General features: G+C 37.0%; 1 protein-coding gene across 12 annotated transcripts in view; it reads left to right on the plus strand.

The window, feature by feature from the left end:
• Positions 1–22,098, plus strand: part of MECOM (MDS1 and EVI1 complex locus) — a 541,263-nt gene that overhangs the window by 514,128 nt on the left and 5,037 nt on the right. For 8 of the 12 annotated variants that reach the window (XM_064585679.1, XM_054504331.2, XM_045903416.3 and 5 more), the window contains 7 exons: positions 2,403–2,429; positions 8,159–8,325; positions 9,391–9,468; positions 13,382–13,551; positions 15,904–16,048; positions 20,131–20,367; positions 21,218–21,401. In XM_064585679.1, the coding sequence (XP_064441749.1) occupies positions 2,403–2,429; positions 8,159–8,325; positions 9,391–9,468; positions 13,382–13,551; positions 15,904–16,048; positions 20,131–20,367; positions 21,218–21,401 (1,008 nt within the window). The remainder of the gene's footprint in view (positions 1–2,402; positions 2,430–8,158; positions 8,326–9,390; positions 9,469–13,381; positions 13,552–15,903; positions 16,049–20,130; positions 20,368–21,217; positions 21,402–22,098) is intronic. The other 4 variants (XM_045903418.3, XM_045903419.3, XM_045903427.3 and 1 more) reach the window with 2 other exon arrangements.

Consider the following 22,098-nt stretch of genomic DNA (forward strand, 5'->3'; position numbering starts at 1 on the left):
ACAACCTGCCAGGATTTGGGGCCAGAAATTACTGCTTTATGACTGGCTCTCCTGCTTATTAGCAAAAGTGCTTAGGTTCTGAGCAGAGCAGTTCATCTCTCTGAGCCTTCTCAGATATCAGCGTGATGGGAACACCCCTTCCGGCCTTACCTGGTTAGCCGTGCGGGTTAGCGTTCATGTACCTAACCCGGTACGGCGCAAACTGCCTGGCAAGTGGGAGGACCTAAATGAGGGATAGCTTTCAATTTTAGTGAATGCAGAAGTATTCCATTTTGAATGTAAAGGAATGCCAGTAAAATACTCTCCTGCTGTCCCCGGAACCCAGCTTCTTTGGCAGGACTATACACGGATCTAGCAGTACTTGGAAAGATGCTTACTGTGTTCTTGGCAGTAAGCAAGGCCTCCTCCAGGAGGCCAAACTGGAAACCCTTGCCTCTGCTCCCGGGGCTGGCCATGATTTTGTAGCTAAATAAATGCTTGGATAAGATCATTAATTACTTCATTTTCCACTTAAAGTACACTGGAGCACTGGGGCTTCTGTATCTTTGTCTTCCAAATGGGAATAATACTTTCCTTATGTATTTCGCAGGGTTATAATAATAATATCGTCGTCATAATAAAGGAGACCACATATTCTTAATGCTTCAGGGAAAGCATAGATAAAGGTATATGGATTCTTGGTAGTGGTATTCTCTGGGCAAGCCTGATTTTATAATATCTGTATGCCTTTGTATTCTACTCAGCATGTCCCTCCCCTGGGCACATTTCCTAATCAATAAAAGGTGAACACCTCAATAGATACTTAGATATTTATTGAGTTTTGTTGTAAGATTATCAGGCATCTCACTGCCTCTTGGAGTAATAATATATATTTTTAAAAGTCTTGTCAAAAATATCTAGAAGATATAGGAACACATACAAAAGTAAAAGGTAATTGCCTTTTTTTTTTCATTATCAGGGTCTAAATTCCTCACTTTGTTCAATTTTTACAGAAGTATGCTTTCTGTGTCAGGCCACTAGAGGACTATTTAGATTTCTACTTTTCTTTTATAAATAAGTTAGCTTAATATAAGGTAGAAATAAGTACTATAGAGGTTATTCCTGGATACATGGTTGAAAATTGTTTGTGGGGTCTTAGTTTAGATTATAATTTTGAAAAGGAATGACAGCCACAAGTAGGTGAGATGGAGGGAATGATATGAATGTGTGATCTCTGAAATGTCCATTTCACTGGGTACTTTGCATTTTAGGTACTTTGCATTTACATTGATGGCTCATTTGAACCGCCTTAGAAATCATTTGGTAGTTAATGCTGTTGTAAAACTGGCTATTATTCCTTGGTTTGATTTTCCTATACTCTAAATATGTTTTTGGTTGTTAATACATTTTATTTCCAGATGTTTGGCTTTGTATACATCTGCAACAAAGACTCTGTTTTACTTCTGTTTCTGTCCTTTATTCAGTCATTTTTATTTTTTTCTTTTTAAAGTGTCTGACTATCCTGTTACTATATACCAAAGAACTGGGAAAAAGTTCGTCTTTTTCCAAGTTATCCTTTATATGTTGATGTGAAAATTACTTGTCTTTTGTCCTTCATCTTCTATTTTGCTTTCAGCAAGGTGTTTCTTATTATTAGATTTCCTCGGCAATAAATTTTTTATCCTTAAAAACTATGTATCTTCCTTATTAAAGATACCATAACTTATAAAAGCAAGAAGTATCCCCTTTAACCAAGCAAAATGATAATTTTAAGGATACAACCTTTGTGCTTCCTGGAAGAGCTCCCAACTCACTGAAGTTTCTCCCAGTGATTCTTGTCATAAGTTGACGTTGGTAACTATACATTTGAAGTTCTTTTAATTAATATCCTTATGTGTTTTGACCACTAATGGTCTGAATCCCAAGCTAATAAAAGTCAAGCAGTGCATTTCCAAGTACATTACCTTTTTGTTACTCAATGATTCACGTTTGAGTAAATATCTTATTTTCTTTGTTATTAATATTATACAAATGCAAGAGACTAGATTATTTGCTGGAAATTGCTGAAGTTTTATTTATTAAAGTTTAGGACTCTTGTTTTGCAGTGAGTAAAAACAAAAAAAAGAAGGATTTATCTACTTTGCTATTTAAGATTTGGTAGTAGGCAGTGTTTAGCTTTCTTGGAAAAAAGAACATTCTGGTTTATAACCTTGATTCTAAAATTTAATTTCAGTAAATAGAGGAAATACAGCAGTGTTATAAAAACATTTAATTTTCATTTCCAGAGCCTTTACTCAAGGTACAGTTACATGATAAGCAAAAATTACGAAGTCCGTATAAATGTTAATTTCTCAAAGGATAGATTGCAATAAAGATACTGATACAGAAGTAATTTTTTGTTTTTGTTTCAATTTTGCTCCCAGTTCCAACTGCCTGATCAGAGAACTTGGGTAAGTTTCCTACTTATATTTTTGACTAAAATAATGTAGCATTAAAAGGAAAACAACTTATATTATAAAATGCTGTGCAGACATAACGAATTCTGAGCGGCTTTCCATTACATGACATGGCTTCAGCAGATCGCTTTCCAGCTTTGTCAAGCTGCAAAATACTTTTCCGTTTTAATTGGGCATTTAGTGTGCTATAAATTGTTTACAGAAAGAAGTTTATTTTATAAATTTGACCCATTCCATGTAATTATACCTTGATGTAGAACTCTTTCTCGGCGCTTGGGAGTATGTTGTTAAAAGAGCCTTCGAAATGGGTCACTAAGTGGAAACAACCATTATTTGGGGGAGCCTGTATCAGCATGTTAAAGATGCTTTTGATAAAGCCTTCAAAAGGTTAAAACCTGAACTTACATGTAGATACAAGCTGACATTGGAATTCACATCCGTATATCCCAGGGCAGAACTTGGTTCTGGCTATTTGGAGTAATAAGACTTAAATGTTTAAAAATCCGTACCTAACTAGTGAATGAATCTTTCAGCCTTGGGTCTCACTTCCTCAACTTTCAGTTCCTATTTCCAGATTCAGTCAGTTGTAAGGTAATGATACTAGGGGACAGCTTTATTTTTTGTTCAAGATACAAAGAAGACTGCTTATTTAGTTTTTTTTTTTAATTTTTTTATTAACATATAATGTATTATTTGTTTCAGGGGTACAGGTCTGTGATTCATCAGTCTTACATAATTCACAGCTCTCACCATAGCACATACCCTCCCCAATGTCCATCATCAGCCTCCCCATCCCGATCCCACCCCCCCCACCACTCCAGCAACCCTCAGTTTGTTTCCTGAGATTAAGAGTCTCTTATTGTTTGTCTCCTTCTCTGGTTTCGTCTTGTTTCATTTTTCCCTCCCTTCCCCTATGATCCTCTGTCTTGCTTATTTAGTTTTCACTCTCAAATAAACCTTGGGTCGATGGAAATACATATAAATAACATATATTACAAAATTTCCTCTGATTATATGTACTTCTACTTCTTCATTCTCTTCTTTACTCAAAATTATTCTGATTCTAAGATAGGGGTAAAATCTTGGAATATAGTTCAGTTTTTTTGGTCACCATATAATTATATATAAATTATTTTAAGTCAGAACACTTTAGCACTTACCTGTTTCCTCTATCTGACATTAGATTTTCTTTACCAGAAATTCCTCCATTTTATTTCTTCTGTGGAGTATGTGATGAATTGTGATTTTTTTCATTTTGATAGACGTTTAAGGATTAAGTTTATTTATTTCAAAAGTATAAGAGAAGAGAGAGGGAGAGAGAGAGACTAAGGCTTTCTTAGACAAAGTTGTACAGCTGATGGGGCTGTGCTTTGATTACCCTGGCCTATATTTCCAGTGTTCCTCTTCTGTCTTCCCTGGTAGAGGTCCATCCTGAGTATCGTGCCTCAGGGTCCTCATCCTTTCTAAGGTGGAGTATTACTTGACAGTACCTGTGTGGTTGGCTGCTTCATCCAAAAGGTGCTGTCCACTACATAAATGCCCAATGGTTCTACCAATTTACAAAGCCAGTTCAGATTTTAAGTTAGACTCCCTTTCCTGATAATACAATGGTATAGAAACTGACGTTGCAATGCTTTAGAAACACTTCCATTCCCTAAATCATAGGGTTTTCAGAGCTACGATTTATATTTGTATTATAAAACATAGATATTAGTGGGAACTACTAAAATATTAAAGTTTGTCATTTTAGTGGTAAACAGATTCTAATGGATTTCATAATCATGACTGCTGAATGTGATACATGGAATGAGATAGCCATAAACTATGAATACTTGCTTCTCCCCCAAATGGCCACAATTTTGAGAATTCTCAAGATTATCAAGTGAATAAATATAGAAAACCACCAAATCTACAAACTTTCCCATCATAAGTTATTTATGAAAAGTTAGTTGTTTTATGATAAAGGCATGTGTAATCTAATTTGTAAAACATTAGGTCACATAATTCATGGTGCCATTGGACATATCATTTCATATAATCAGATTGTCACTTTAATGGTTTTAATGAGAAACTTCTTTATGTCATCAATTATTGGCTGCCAGATAATAAATGTTAAGCTAAGTGCTTAGGACCCAGTTGATGATATCTTGCCTGCTGAAATGTTTTTAAAAATACTAAGTTTATTTGACTAGGGAGATAGCTACATTTTTTGGTAGGATCTAGGGAATTCTGTCTAAATATTAGTTTGCGTCAGTATAAAGTTAATAGCCTCCTGGGGACTGAAAGGGGGTGCAATGACTTCCTCTTCCAGCCATCTGGCTGCAGATACCATCAACAACTATTATATATATAAATAAAAATTACTGTTCCATATAAAAAAAAACCTGTCATTTACTGGTCAGAGATTAGCCTATGACATTAATAGGACACAGGGCAATGCACTTCTAAAATATATGATCTAATATTTCCTCCTTTATTTTCCCCATTCTCAGCAAATTTCTTTTTTATAGTAATACACATTGCCCTCTTCATTTTTTCATAATTGAAATATATATGTAGCTAGATTCTGTTCCATTGATCGCAATTCATGTTGATTTTTAAAATTCCAAGCCAGACTTTAAAATGAATGTCAAAACTTGCTACTTCTCTTGTAAAAGGCATGTTATTTCAGGAAGAGCATCATACGAGTCAGCCCACAGAGTGAGAAAGTTAGGGTTTTGACCCATGCACCAGATGAAGCTCATCTTAATCCAACACCTTAATCCAAGACAGAGGCAGACCGATGTTGGTCATAGAATTGCTAACCTACCCAACTGGCAGATGTCTAAGTCACTTCTATCTGTCCTAATGGGGAAACTTATTCTTTTCAACTGAGGTCAAGTGCTATGAGAGCAAATCTTATGAAGATGAAAGGAAGAATTCGGTGGTGGCTTTTATGTTCGGTGGTTGCTAGCTGGACAGAAAGTGGTGTGTGTGTGTGTGTGTGTGTGTGTGTGTGTGTGTGTGTGTGTGTGTGTGTGGTGGTAATAACTACCCTCGGCTCACTTCCCATCTTCCTTCTCTCCCTTTTCCCCACTCCTGTTTAATCCTCTTTTCCGTTGACACTGGAAGCCAAAGGTGGGGTGGCTTTTAAGAGAAGCATTCGGGTCACCCCTATTCTTTTTCCTATTATCTTTAAGAATGTCATTGTTTAGTCATCAAGCCCATAGTGTATTTTCTTGTTTCTTGATAGTCTCCCCAAATCAGAATAGTCTGAGATAATGTAATCACAGCGATCTTTCTTCAAAAGGAGGTGTTAGGCACCTACTAAAGCAAGATACAGTCCTTAACAGCCCATTGCTCTTAAATAACTTCAAGGACTTGTAGTTTATATGTGCTAGAGATGAAAGCCGAGAAGAATAGTCATGAGTAAGCTATTTTCCATATAAAAGGCAAAGTGTTTCTAGAAGATACATCGCCACAGGAATCTGAGTATGTCAGCCGGGCGGACACTCAAATGATTTAAAACCACTAGATAATGAAACTTTACTCAAATATTAAATGTACATAAATAAAACATTAATAATCATCACCCATGCACTTACTATTCTTCCCAATAAATATATGCGATCATGACCCTGATCCTTGCTTGTTTCTGCTAATCAGCTTGAAGGCCAGGGGTCATTTTTCACTCAGACAATTTATTCCGTGGAGGGTGGAATATCAAAATGATTTTCTGCAAGAAACAATTAAGAGGAATAAATGCAAATAAAATAGTATCATAAAATATTTCCGGATTGATTTTTAATAAATAAAACCCAAAGTAAGATGAAAATGCTAATGCTCCGGCTAGAGGGGGATAATGACCATATTCTGCAGGGACAGAGTTTCCGCCAACCTCTCTGAGCAGCATCATCATTCCATATCTCTGCCCTGTGATCAGTATGTGTCAAAATCCTTCATAGTGACAAATGTGCTGTCCACTTGCATCTGTGGAGAATGTTTTAGCAGCTGAGTGATTATGAATCAAACCCCTGAGCTTAGAGCCCCTACCGCCTCCCAATGCGTTCACATTTGTCGTCTGACAAGTAAATGTATCTTGACTTTCCTCTGAGATTTTTTTGCACCGTCTTTGATGAAAGACATTTGGCAAATTGGCAGTGGTACCCTGTACGTTGCAATTTGTAGCTAGCATTAGGAATCCGGGCATGAAATGAGAGGGCAGGCTCCGGGATAAAGGGAAACGAGAGAGCTAACTACAACATGAATAGTCATTTGAAGGATCGAGCATACACTATTCCCTTTGTAAGAAAAGAATCATCGTTCATCGTCCGGCCATTCTGTTAAGATTTTGCTTCGCCGTAAGGAGTCACTGGTATTCTGTCCAGCTGCACGGCCGTGGAATAGAGATTTTGTCACTTTTCCTTTTGAGTGGGAAGGGTTGCCTTTTCTTTCTATCCTGAGCTCATAAATTAGGCCTTCAACTCGGTCCTGCCATCCATCAGTGAAAGAATCATCCTCTTGGGTTAAACAGTTGTTTGAATGTGCAGTTACCATTCTTGTCTTTGCATGGAGTCTCCCGGTCTAACACCCCAGCTCTTTGAGAAACACACAGAGTGCATAGAGAGTGCAAACACCTTTTTAACAGCTTTCTGAGCTCTCCAGTGGCATAGTGCCTGAGAACCAAATAAATAATGGGTGAGTTGATTTAAGAGGATGGCCTGAGAGTTTGCTTTTCTACTTAAAAATTCAGTAGTAAGCAGCTTCCAAATAAAATATGAACACTAAGGAAACTTAACCTTTTGGGAGGGTTGAAGGAAAGGGGAGAGTCCTTCTAACTGAGGACAGTAAGGATCAAGCTGCCTTTCAAAGTAAATGCCACCCTCCGATTGTGACTGTCAGTTATATGGGCAGATGGACAGAAACTTGAAGATTATAAGCAAAATAAATTAGGTTGTTTGAGGGAAGAATTAGGCAGGATAGTTTTTTAAGATTACTTCTCTAAGAGTGTGGTTAGGCTAACTACTCCCCTTAATAATGCCCGTGCCAAGTTATTATTACGTGAAGTCACGATGATATATCATGAGCTGTCATTTCAACTCAGTCTTTGTTCAGAACAAATTAATATTTCATCAAAATTCCTTGTATATGATCCCACTTAAAACTGTAGTATATCCAGATACTAAGTTAACCTAGTCTTAGGCAAAACACCTCTTACACATTAATTTTTTTCTTTCTGCACTACACATTTGGCTTAAGCTGTAACTTTGGAACACTTGATGTGTTTTGTGCTGTGAATTCTTCTCGTGGGATGCCATGCTTCCTATGGTTTTTATTACCGAGGCAAGGCATGCAGGACCTTTCCCTATAAGGTCCAGTGTACTATTGATGTCCATAACGTAATGCGAATGTTGTTTCTTAGTTTAATAAAAAAGCTTTATTATCACTCATGTATTTCATTGCTCAGTTCTATATCAAATTATGACAAAATGGCCTAACCAAGGTCTTTTGAAGAAGTTCACCCAGCATTCTATAAGCATGGTTCTACCTTTGTTATTTCCTAAATCAACGAGTCCTCTCGTTATCTGTCAAATATTGGGACACTACAACCTTTTTCTCCAGTCCGCCGCATTCAGCAGATTTGATGCTTCCCTTTTCTTAATGATTTTTTGGTTTTCTAGAGATTATTATGGAAGAACAGATGTCAGACTGGTCCTTCATGGTCTTGTGCTCTTGCCTTTCAGATGTCAGCTATTGAAAACATGGCGGAGAAGCTAGAGAGCTTCAGTGCCCTGAAACCGGAGGCCAGTGAACTTCTGCAGTCAGTTCCCTCCATGTTCAACTTCAGAGCACCTCCCAGTGCCCTGCCGGAGAACCTCCTGCGAAAAGGGAAAGAACGCTACACCTGCAGGTGACCGCAGGGCCCATGACGGCCCGCTTTCCCCAAGTCTCCCCTCTGATTGCAAAAACCCTGCTGTTTGTTTTGGAAATCATTCTTGATTGGATGATTAATCATGACCATGATAGATCTCCAGCACTTCAAAGTACTCTTTATTTAGGGAGATACAAAAATGGTGGTTTTAAAAAATTATTATTAAATGGGAATTTTAACACAGGCCATTTGGTTGTGATAAATGAGGTTGGAAACCGTCCAAATACTTGTTTTACTTTGATATTTATGAATTTTCTTTCACAGTTAATTATTTTCATCCAAAGGTATAATACTACTGTCTTCGAGCATACATTTATTAATTGTCATGGCATTGAAGAATAAGGCCACTAACAAAGGACGAATAAGGTCGATAAGTGAAGAAAGCTAGTTAATAAGTTTCTTGTTACCTATCAGTATTACAGTAAAGCTTGTTTTTTTTTTTTTCTTTTCAATAAATTGTGCTTATAATTTCTGAATTGTCCTCAGAAATTTGTGGCATCTGACTCAGGCATATCAATTTATCTGCTCTTTGGAAAATGTGTCACTTTCTTTCCAGGAAAGCTTTTATAGGAACATACCTTGATGGATGAGGTCTTCGAATCTTGTCTGATCTGATACCGCTCAATGTACAGAGTTGTCACCGCGGCTAACATGTAAAATGAGTTGAAACATTTGAAATCTGTTTACATTAACCCAGAATCACCGACTCTTGTCATTTTTTTATCCCCTTGTCTGGTTCAGTTTTGCGACTATAAAGATACAGAGTTAATAAAAGAGGCGTATGGGGGGTCATCAAAACTAAAGTCTGTTTTCATAAACTGCTTGCTTATGCATGAGCAAATTCAAGCAGATCTCATAATGCAGCCTTTATTCATGGAGTTATTTATATCTGTAGAATGGCTTTGTTGCAAATTTTAAATACCAAAGACATGTGAGTTCCATGCAAGATTAATTAAATCAAGAATCAGCATCTGGCTTCTATGCGGCTTGAGTGAAATAAAGTCGATTGTGCTGACTTTCTCTTATAAACATCTTTCATAACAGATACTGTGGCAAGATTTTTCCAAGGTCTGCGAACTTAACACGGCACTTGAGAACCCACACAGGAGAGCAGCCTTACAGGTTTGACAATGATTTTTACTAAATACCTTGGTAAATTTTATGGTAGTTAGAATGGATGTATTGCCACAATTTTAAAGGAGGCTACTTTTGTGCATGTCTGAATGTATGTCCTTGCAATTTTGAGTCAAAGAAGAATTGGCTGATGGCTAGGATAAAAAATATAAGAGTTCTAATTTTTTAAATCAAGGCTTCTGACATCTCAGTTTAAAAGGTTTAGCAGGATCTAGGATAGAAAAAGCATTTAAGAAATGTTAGCTATTTTTAAAATTACTATTATTATTGTTTTAGAGAGAGAGAGAGTGGGGTGGGGAGGGGCAGAGGGAGAGACAGAAAGTCTTAAGCAGGTTCCGTGCCCAGCACAGAGCCCGCCACGGGGCTCATTTTCACCACCCTGAGATCGTGACCTGAGCTGAAATCAAGAGTCAGATTCTTAACCGACTGAGCCACCCAGGTGCCCCCATTTTAAAAATTATTTTAATGTGCTCTCTTCTCAATAATTAGTGCTATGTTAATTGACAGTAATCAGAACATTGCAGCCTTCCTTTCTCAAGCCTTAAATCTCTGTTAGGAGTTGACAAGCTGTGTGTAACTTTATTTCCCTAGGGATAGCTAAGTCAGTGTCCCCAGGTCCCATTAGGAGGTTTAAGGAATAAACCTTAAACCTGGAGAGGAGGAAGACGTTGAGGAACTAGGAGGAGAAGAGGTAAAATAGAATATATTATAGGAAGAGGGGCAATTCTAGCAACGATTTCTAAACTACCTCTTAGCTTATTCTGTTAGGTGTCAAGATCAGCCACATGACACATGGGACATGTGTCTAACTTTAATATTATTGTTTACTAAAGAATGAAGATTATCAAGATCCTCTTCAGTTTTAAAATATAATCTACATTATTTTATGTGCAGTGCTTTGCACATAGTGCTAGGTGTTCATAAATTTTTTTTAAAGAAAATATGTTATTTATCTTAAGTCACATCGTAATTTCATTCTGCTTTGAAATTCTTACGCATTGCATATGCGTAAAATTATTTTTGTCTGCATGCTCACTTTTTCTATTAAAATCAATTATTTTTCAGGTTTCAAAGACTTTCTTACATATAAGGAAAAGAAAATGGGCAGACCAATGAATGCTCATTTGAAGAGAATTGAAATTTTAAGAGAAAACTGGAGGGACTTAAACTCAGAAAATAATAAAGGGTTTTCTTAAATTCTTTACTTTCCTACATGTTTTATAAATTACTAGTCAGAAGTGATACTTTGTATGTAATAGAATAGACTTTGTATAGTAAGTCTCAGAGAGGTATAAAAATGGAAGTTGTTAGGCGATTTCCCTTTTTGAGAAAAATTTCAGATCCCAGGAATTTTGCTTCAGTGAAAGAAAGATTTCAGCACTTACATTTTATTATGACCAAGGATCTGGTATGCAACTATATCATGCTCATTTTGCTCTGTACTTGAATTCAGTGGTTTTATTCTACCCCATAAATGGTATGTGTATTTTTAAAAACACAGGCCAGAATTTTGGCATAGCTAGAGATCTTAAACAATTATTTGTCTAGCTCCTCTGTTTTACAAGTGAAGAAATTCAGATGCACAGATGTTAATTGCCTTCTGTAAAGCCTGGTATTAAAAGATCCAGAATTAAAACCCAGACTTGGACCTGCCATGTCAGAGTTTTTATCTCACACCATGATCTCAAAGGCTCCCATGACCCCTGTGTTTACATCCAAATTCTTAATGAGTGTATTGTTCATGATGTATGTATTAATATAAAGAATTTTTTAAACTTAGGCTCGTAACTACCCACTAACTTATTGGAGCAGAATGCAATGATTTTTTTTTTATTCAGGAGCACTCAAAACTTTTGGCCAGTACATTAGCAGGGGAAAGATACAAAATAATAGATGATTATTATGTAGAATGTTCTTATTGGCCGATTTTATCGCTATTAGAGTAGATGATGTCTATTAGACTTGGAAAAGCCCCTTTGCATATAAGCAGAAAGCTGGAAGCATGTCAAAGGCAAAATCTCTCTAATTCATGATGTATGTAGAAAATGTTTTGAGTGAAAAATGTTTGATGGGAGTTTTCTCTAGCAGCGTTTTCTAGGTTGTTCTGCTCAGTACAACACAATTGTGCTAATTGTATCATTATTCTCATTGTAGTAGGCTTTGGGAGTCAACACAGTTATTACAGAGAAGGTCATGACTCATATATATATTTTTTTCAAAAGCAGAGGCTAAAATATTACAACTACAATGAATATGGGGTTTCACGCACTTTTAAATTAATACTGTAAGTGAGGAAAGTTGAGGAGCCTCATCATGCCAGCGCAGTTTTTTAAGGGGGAAAAATTAAATCAGTCTTTGAGTCGGTTTATTGATACTATGCCAAAGTAACTAGTTTAACAGATTTATTTTCCCCACTGAACTAGCTAGACTTCTGGCATCACGTAGAGACAGCCGTAGAAACCCAAACACTTCGAGTGGAATGGGGTGATTTCTGATGTAGAGCACTCGAACCACTGAGTCTACATTCAGAAGTGGGAGGAGAAGGGCCCTTCACATATGGAAGAATAAGTTAAAGATTGTCTGGCTGCTAGGTTAAAAATTTTCACTTAAAAGTCATCTAGAGAAAGCTCATGGTTTTTTTTTTTTTTTCAAGCAACACACATACAAAAAACCCCACACAAACAGATAATGTAATCTTTACTTTAAAATGCCAAAGGAGAATACCCCATAAATTGCCACTTTTCTTCTTTATCCATAAGAGCTGAGGAGTAGGCAGTGAGGGGTTACATTTTTATTTATGAATAAAGGAGAACTTCAAAATACCTTATGATTTTTTTTTTTTTTTAATCACATGGAAGGCAGAAACAATTAGCCAACCAATAATAAGTATTTTCCTGGAAAAACCGACCTGGTTCAGAAATGCCACAAGCTCTGTAAGGACAGAAATGGAAAATTGAGGGGAATAGGAAAAGCAGAGATTAATGAAGACCTTTATTATATTCCAAAAGGATAATTTAGTGCTACTCTTACTTTCTTTTTTAACAGTTTAAAGGTGGGGATGCTTGGGTAGCTCAGTTGGTTAAGCATCTGATTCTTGGTTTCCACTCTGGTCATGATCCCATGGTCCTGGGATTGAGCCCTGCAGCAGACTCCACGTTCTGCTTCTCTCTTTCTCCCTTTCCCTCTGCCCCTCCCCATGCACACTCTCTCTCTCTCTCAAATAAATAAATAAATAAATAAATAAATAAATAAATAAATTATTAAAAAAACACAGTTTAAAGGTTTTTAGAGTAAAGGTTCTGGGGGCTTGTAATCACTACAGATTATGAAAATCAGTATCTTCGATATCGAGATAAACTATTCACATTGCCTCAGTTTTAAAGGTTTGGAATCTTTACTGCTCTTTTTGAGAAGATAATGGAAGTTTCTTTAGGATTATCAATTGAGGAAGTGAATTTACTAAGAAATTGTTTAATCAGACTCTGCAGTTTTGAATTTAAGAATGATCTTTTTACTTTATTTGAAGAATACATGAATTTGTTTCATGTTTGTTTACAAAGGATTTATTGGTATTGTCCTAAGCAGAAGGTAAAACCATGCTACTATTTCTTAATGTCCTTAATTTTGTGAAGTTTATCAAAAACATGAAAACTGATGACTCTAATAAATTTGGGACCAATCAAATGGTCAGTATTTTACTATGGTTTTTCATAAAGTCATGAAGATCTTTAATGGAATCAAAGTCTGTTGGAATTGAAATCTTGGCTGTGCGAATAATATTCTTGCCTCTGCCTTTTCTCTAAAATATTTTATGGGTGATAATTTTGGATATCTGGCTTACTAGTCTTGAGAAATATTTTTCGATTTGCTTGCAAATATTTTCTCTGTGTTTATTTTTCAGATGCAAATACTGTGACAGATCCTTTAGCATCTCTTCCAACTTGCAGAGGCATGTTCGTAACATCCACAATAAGGAGAAGCCCTTTAAGTGTCACTTATGTGATAGGTGTTTTGGTCAACAAACCAACTTAGACAGACACCTAAAGAAACATGAGAATGGGAACATGTCTGGTAGGTAATCAGTTGTGTTATGAGGAAGAAGATGGCTAAGATAATCGTGAATAATATTGTACGGCAACTCTACTTTTAAGAAAAGAGATAATTGTGATCTTTCTTCTCTCCTTCCACTTTGACACCAGAAACAGATCCTAAATTTTGCAGCGTGTTTCCCTTTAGATTACAGAATGATGTGATTGTTGAATAATGTACAACTCAGGGCCTTATTTGGATTGTTTCTTATTCTCCTGGATTCATCTCAATGGGTAATCTCAAACAAAGAGAACCGTGACCCAGTCTCATACGAGACTTATGAATCAGGATTTCCTAAATTGCAGGGAACAATCTTTCCACATATTGGTACAGGAATGGGGCCTCCAGGCAGGCAGGAGTTCCAAAGTGGCAGCCCCAGAATATCATGCTCTGAATATTAACTTAGAAACCATGGCTGTTTTTGCAGAGGTCCTACAGTTCAGAGAATATCCCCAGGGTAACTTTTCAGAGATTAGTGATAGAAGATTGTTGACATGATCAGAGCAACCCATAGCAAATGATAGTGGTGTGTGGTTTGGGTCACAAATTCTGATGTAGAATTGAGTTAAAAGTGGCAAAAGAAAACAACAACTACAACTAAAACTAACCTTCCCTTAACTCAGATCTGCCAGCACATAGTTAGCAGAAGAGATGGTAGTTTTTCTTGCCTTTGGCTTCTAAAAGTTAGATAATAAATCATTAATTAATATTTGCCAACTGGCCCATGTGTTTGGAGGCACTCTGTGCAGCCATAAATTGTTTCAAGAGAATCAGGAAAATGACTTGGGGGCAAGGGAAGGAGCAAGCATGGGGTTCAGGAAAACAGATTTTAAAAACAGGGAAAAGTTGAAGTTGTACAAAGTAGCTATTTTACTTAAGGAAATTATTTTATTATTAATCCTTCCTCCCCTGTACACAGGCACATGGCTTACGACCTTGGGGGGTTACTACATAGAATTATATTACCGTTCATTTCCCTCTAGGCCAAAAATCAAATGATTGTGGTTTATGGATACCAGATTTTAGAGACAGAAGTATAAAGCAATCAAAGTCTAATTTGGCCACACTTTCCAACCACGTGCACCCTTACGGCATAATCCCATAATTTTTCTAATCAAACATATTTAGTTTTTGTTTTGTTCTTTTAAGGATTTATTTATTTATTCCAGAGAAAGAGAGAGGGTGGGGGAGAGGGAGTGGAAGAGGGAGAGAGAGAATCTCAAGCAGACTCCCCACTGAGCAAAGAGCCCGATGTGGGGCTCCATCCCAGGACCCCAAGATCATGACCTGAGCTGAAATCGAGAGTTGGCTGCTTAACTGACTGAGCCACCCAGGAGCCCCTAATCAAAAGTATTTTGGAAAATACTTTAAATGAATTAAAAATGAAAATGTCCAAGTTCAATACTTATTTGTTGACCCAGATTATAACTTTATTCAGCTGAGAGATGTTTTCCCCTCTTATTTTGTTCAACTGTAGACTATTAGGATGAACTGTTAGATTGTAGATATCTTGTGGGAAAGGTAAACAGCATGCAGCAAGTGTTGGTATACATTTGACCACATATAAGGTGTCTGTAGTTGTGTAAATTTATAAAAACCTCACAACCATCCTGTGAGAAGGCATTCTGATTCTAATTTTATAGGTAAGGAAGCTGAAGATCATCCGATCATCAGCAGATCCCATATTGTCCTTTTAATGCTGTCCCACCTCAGTCTCTGGGCTGGTGTGTTGAGTCTACTGACTGCCTCACGCACCAAATGAGAATACAGAATTTTTGGTATGTTCTCAGTCTTTATTTGGCAACGTACTTTAGCACAGGAGCAATAAATACAGATTGACTGCAACCAGGACTGAGTATACAGTTTCTTCTGGCAGAATCTATTTAAGACTTCTTTATAATTTGCCTCACACTATATCCTCATTATGTGAGTGAAAATGTTCTCATGTCACAGTGGCAATGGGAGGAAGCTGTGGGTGAAACATCTTTGGGAGACTGTACCTCATGACTTCAGTGGTTCAAAATATTCCCCAAGGGACTTGAGTCAGCATGGCATGCGGTAATTTGGGAAGACACTGGCCTCCTGAAGTTGCCATTATTAATATTCAGAAGAGCCTGTTTTAGGAAACACCGATCAAATGAAGAAGGAATGAGCTTCAAAATAAGTTGCCCTCTCTCACTGGGTGTTGTGCACAAACAATGAATCATGGAACACTACATCTAAAACTAATGATGTAATGTATGGGGATTAACATAACAATAAAAAAAGGTAAAAAAAAAAAATAAGTCGCCCTCTCGGTGGCCGTCTTTTTCTCAAGAGGCTCTCTCCCCTCAGGTACGGCAACATCGTCGCCTCATTCCGAACTGGAAAGTACAGGCGCGATTCTCGATGACAAAGAAGATGCTTACTTCACAGAAATCCGCAATTTCATTGGGAATAGCAACCACAGCAGCCAGTCTCCCAGGAACACAGAGGAGAGGTAAAGCTTTTTAAACTCTCTGATTTCTGAAATCAGCGTGTTCCGAAGAGATTTGCTGTGCTCACTTTTGTGACACTACTGTAACTCCTACCAACGCTGGCTGGCATTTCTTTGGTGCAGATTAAATACCAAATGCTCTTCTAAGCGCTTTCCGTGTATGAACTAACTTAACTCTCGTAGTAGCCCTATGAGGCAGCGACTATTCCTATGTAATATTATCAGTGAAGGAAGGGCGATATCACAGGTCAAATGACGTGCTAGAGGCCACATAAGTGATCAATAAATGGGATTCCACCTGGGCCGTCTGGCCCCAGAGCCCATGCTTTTACCATCATTCTGTTCTGCTTCTCTTGATAACTAATTAGAATATTTTATCAAAACTTGCCAAGCAGAAAGAAAAGCCACCACAGGGATTCAGTTGATTCAGTAGTGGCTGCTATTATATATCATGTGTATATTACAGATAACGTAACTATATGCACCTGTGTGTGTGTGTGTGTATACATACACACACATATATACACACACACATTTGTGTGTATATATGTACATATCTATATATAAAATACCTATTGAATATCATTTAAGTATCTTTTACCTAGAAAGCAGTTGAAACTTCTTGATATGATTCTGTCACTACCTATAGGCTCTCAGGTGGATATTCATTTAATTCCGGCATGCTTGTTTCAGTGAGTATGATTATCCTTGTTTTTAGTGACCTGGTGCCCTGCGTTACCACTTGTCATCATCAACATCAAGCATATATGGCTTAATCCCTAAAGAAAAACTTTTAATGCTGCTGATAATAATAATTAATACTTATCTAGTATTTACATTTTATGTGATGTTAATGAAACATTATTCTACCAAAATTACCAGATTTAATTTTTCTTATCTCTAAGTTATAATTAAGATTTTTTTTTTATTTATTTGCGAGAGAGAGAATGAGAGACAGAGAGCATAAGAGGGAGGAGGGTCAGAGGGAGAAGCAGACTCCCTGCTGAGCAGGGAGCCCGATGCGGGACTCGATCCAGGAACTCCAGCATCATGACCTGAGCCGAAGGCAGTCACTTAACCAACTGAGCCACCCAGGCGCCCCTAAGTTATAATTAAATACCTGATATTGAGAACTAGATTTTTTTGAACATAACTATCCAAAGCCTATTCAATTAGGATGTTGTATAGTCAATTTTAACGTCAAATGAAATTAATGAGAAAGCTCTATTACTTTTCATCACACCAGTATTATTGTTAGAGTCCTTTATTTTTTGATGCTATTAAAAGTCAAACAATTGTTTTAGGTAGTTTTTACATTCAACCAAGCTTCAAATAAACATTATTTCCCCAGATAATAAAAATTTTTGTTTGTTTGTTTTAAAGATTTTATTTATTTATTTGAGAGAGAGAGGATGAGAGAGAGCAAGCACATGAGAGGGGGGAGGGTCAGAGGGAGAAGCAGACTCCCTGTCGAGTAGGGAGCCCGATGCGGGTCTCGATCCCGGGACTCCAGGATCATGACCTGAGCCGAAGGCAGTCGCTTAACCAACTGAGCCACCCAGGCGCCCCAGATAATAAAATTTTATGGACAATTCTGCACTTCACCTTATTTAGGGGAAAAAGGAGAGGAGATCTGCTATTACACGGCCCTTCCCATCTTCTAAGAAGTCTGATAAGAGCTATGACTTTGTGCAGTTGGATGTATCTTTTCCTCTGCTTGCCCATTTGTGTGTGTGTGTGTGTGTGTGCTCGCGTGTGTAAAAGAGACACAGAGAGAGAGGAGGGAGGGAAGGAGATGAGCAGATGGTCAGAAATACACAGTAGTAAGAACGAGTAAGAGAGTCACCATCTTACATTTTGATAACGACATTTACATGATACAAATAAGAAATGTTGAACAGAAACCACCATTTGGGTTCTGAGATGCCTTTTCAGATTTTCTAGCCCTTACTTGGGGATTTGTGAGCCTGCATATAGCTGTGACATCTGGCTTCAACATGTCCAAACAGCACAGACGTAAGAAGACTGAATCATTTAACTTCCCCCCTCAACTCCTATTGGGGCTACTTTTGATGAATAATTTATCCCCCATAAACTGCCACATTTGAAAGCATAATTAACAAATAGGTTTTCTTAATCATGTTGGCTTTGTTACTTTTGGTTTTCATCCATGCATTCTTTTGTTCTTTTACTTTTTCTTTCATTTTTAAAAAATAACAGTTTCAATCCATTCAAGCTAGCAAGTTGGCAGTGTATCTGGAAACTAATAATTTATGTCTGTGCAAAACATGTATTCATCATTCTTTGATAAAAGTGGTTAAGAGATTGGCTGTATAAAATGGTTAATGATGATAATACGACTGTTTTTAAGATTTTAACTATGTGCATCTGTCACACCCAACATTGTTTTGTTTATTTATTTATTTGCCCTGAAAAATCTAAATATTAAATTATACTCATTTTTTTTTTACATGGGAAAGTGGTGGGGTACATTGCTGATACCTGATCTCCCATAAGCTGAAAAATAGTTCCATTAAATGTGAATAGACGTACATTTCTGTAGCAATAACTTAAATTTCAACAAGCTTTCTGAACGTGGGGAAGTGCCTTAACTTCCCTGGTCATATATATGTAAAAAGAGGAGGTTAGGAGGAGACACTCTGTAGTTCAAAGCATTTGTAGTTAATTTGGAACTAAGTTAATTTTGACTTTTAAGTATTACAATGAAACTTATATTCAATTATATGTTCTTTTTATTTTTTAAGATTTTATTTATTTTTTTTAGATAGAGAGAGCAGAAGCAGGGGGAAGGAGAGGGACAAGCAGACTCTGAGCTGAGTGTGGAGACTGACATGGGGGCTTGATCTCAGAATCCTGAGATAATGACTTGAGCCGAAACCAAGAGTCAGGAGCATAACCGACTGAGCTACCCAGGCACCCCTCAATTTATACATTCTTTATGTTTATTTTTGAAGCCTGAGAAATTTGTTCTACTTTTATAAATGCTCTCAAATACATTAAATTGGGACTTCTATGTAATTAAACCTTTTTTTTATAATTAAACTTTTGAATCACATAATACAATCCTTGTGACCACAAACTAAAGTATTACAAATGACTTTTAAAATATAATATTCTTCGGGCGCCTGGGTGGCTCAGTTGGTTAAGCGACTGCCTTCGGCTCAGGTCATGATCCTGGAGTCCCGGGATCAAGTCCCGCATCGGGCTCCCTGCTCAGCGGGGAGTCTGCTTCTCCCTCTGACCCTCCTCCCTCTCATGCTCTCTGTCTCTCATTCTCTCTCTCGCAAATAAATAAAATCTTAAAAAAAAATTAAAAAAAATATAATATTCTTCTTTTGTATCACATTAGACATGCATGCTAAGTAAGCTTCAAAAGATACTTGCATAATTGCATTTTTAGATAATTGCCCACCCCGATGTTCTTCTGGGAAACAGGGAACTTTTTTACATTCAGACCATCAAGGATAATTTGAAAACAGTACAAATAAGTGAGCTTTCAATCACTTCCAAGTTTGAGCAGGATGTCTAAGTGGCATACACCACAAATGTCACCTAGAAATATCAAATACCGCGTGGTCCCTGACAGCCATTTTAACATTTTCTTTGAACTCCTAGATTCACTTCAGGCGTGTGTGTTCAAGTTTTTATCAGTGTTGTTCAGGAATATGAATTTTCCAGAAACCTATTATCTTAAATGGTGGGCACTTATATGGTAATTAGGTAACATTATGTAGAGAAAACATTTGTAGGCTTTTTATATCATCTATAACAATATCATTTATCAGGCAAAGGTCAGATAAAGAATAGGAGCCTGAGACTGTTTTTCCAGCTCTGCCAGAAGCCACATTTATCCTCTGAATAATCACCCAATTATTGTTTTCTTCATTTTCTCATTTGTGAAGTTACATTACTTTCCCATGGTTGCCATGAAGCATAAATAATAAAAATTTACTATAGAAGTGCTGAAAATCTAAACTGTTGTTGGGAAGACATGAGAAGAGAGCTAACTGCACGTTTAAAAATAAAAATAATGGGACCTGTTTCTTTTTTTATGCTTTTGAAAGAATGAACGGCAGCCATTTTAAGGATGAGAAAGCTTTGGTGACCAGCCAAAATTCAGATTTACTGGATGATGAAGAAGTAGAAGATGAGGTGTTGTTAGATGAGGAGGATGACGACAACGATATTACTGGAAAAACGGGAAAAGAACCAGGGACAAGCAATTTACATGAAGGAAACCCTGAGGATGACTATGAAGAAGCCAGTGCCCTGGAGATGAGTTGCAAAACGTCCCCAGTGAGGTGAGCACCTGGAGTGACATTAGTAAATAAGTAGGAGTAGATACATATATGGTTGCAATTCCTTCTGCTCTGTTTTTCCATTAGGGCAATATTTCAGGACATGGCATTTGATGAGTAACGAATCATCAAAAGTACATTTGAATTAGCCAAAGGCATATTTGGTGGATTCATTTTGAATAGGTGAAAACAAGGTAGCCGTCAACATAATCCACAAGGATACAAATGCATCGGTATTTGTGGAACCTGATTAACCTGAAATGGGAAGAATAAATGAAAATTAGACGAGTACCCAATCATTTATTTAGACTCTACCTGTAAAACTCCAAGAAAAATAGAGATTTCAACATTACCTAATTCATTCAAAAATCTGGTACGTTATTAGTCAAACAGCAAGATAAATTTCACTTAATTTGATATGTATGTAACCTCTACAGGTAGGTTTTTAAATAGAAAAAAAATGAACCAAATAGTTAAATTTATAGGAATATTCTATTTTCATATGGAGAGTGGGTGCTCACTAAATATTATCATCACTGACTTTATTTTAAATGGACATTATAAACCTACAAATTGTATCTCCACTGCACTGCTGACTCCACATTGTTGACTTTAACTCTGCCTCTTATGTACACTTGATTTAGTTATGAAGAGTCTTAAAACAAATATGTTTTTAAGATACAGTATGTGTAGACACTTTAAAGAACCCAGTAATGAATGCATGCTTCTTGATACTGCAAATATAATACGAAGTTTGACAGCTGTATGGATTCAGATGAAAAGTGGTTTGGTTGGATAACAAACTGAGAAAGAAAAAAAAAACCCTCTGTGCTTTCCCATTGGTTCATTTTAGGTATAAAGAGGAAGAATATAAAACTGGACTTTCTGCCCTAGATCATATAAGGCACTTCACAGATAGCCTCAAAATGAGGAAACTGGAAGATAATCAATATACTGAAGCTGAGCTGTCTTCTTTTAGTGCTTCCCATGTGCCGGAGGAACTTAAACAGCCGTTACACAGAAAGTCCAAATCACAGGTACATGTTCTCCTGCAGCACAGCATCATGGCAACATCGTGCCTCGGGCGCCAAAAGGCAGATAGTCTCTCTGGGCAATACTCTAGAATCTGACCAGGTTCAGATGCTTTACTCAAAATGTTCCTACCTTGACCCTATGACCAAATCCAAAATGGTTAACCAATGCAGTCGTGAACATGGCTGCCCTCTGCACAGAGGCTTCCATGAGAAACCTTCTCCTCCAGTAGCTTTTCCTTTATTTTGCAATCTCTTCCTTCTGTAGAGATAGGCCATAATGTTTGCACCTATTTCTGTATGACTTCAGAGTGATTTTCTAATTTCTTTGCCTCTGTAATTCTTGTCAACCTAATTATATTTCCAGACTTCTGGAATGTGAATCCTGCCTTCCATTTTTTTTGGTCCCTTATTAAATGTAGTTAATTAACAAGTCATCTAATTATAGCTTTTAGGAGTAAACTGAGGATCAGAGATGAAATGGGTTGCCCAAAGTCTACAGCAACTTACTGGCAGATCTGGAAATAAAACTGATTAAGTTTTAATTGAATGAATGAATGAACAGTACCCACGTTCATTGGGCTCTACGGCATTCTGTCAGCACTGTGAAAACAAAAATAAATCCATTTAAGGATCTGTAAATACCAATTAAAAGAGCCTCACTTGTTTTATCACAAAATAAAGGAGGTCAGTATTTTCTGGT

Source organism: Mirounga angustirostris, unplaced genomic scaffold, assembly GCF_029215605.1.
Source record: "Mirounga angustirostris isolate CCGP_5_RB_7025 unplaced genomic scaffold, mMirAng1.0.hap1 SCAF_1, whole genome shotgun sequence".
Taxonomy (NCBI): Eukaryota; Metazoa; Chordata; class Mammalia; order Carnivora; family Phocidae; genus Mirounga; species Mirounga angustirostris.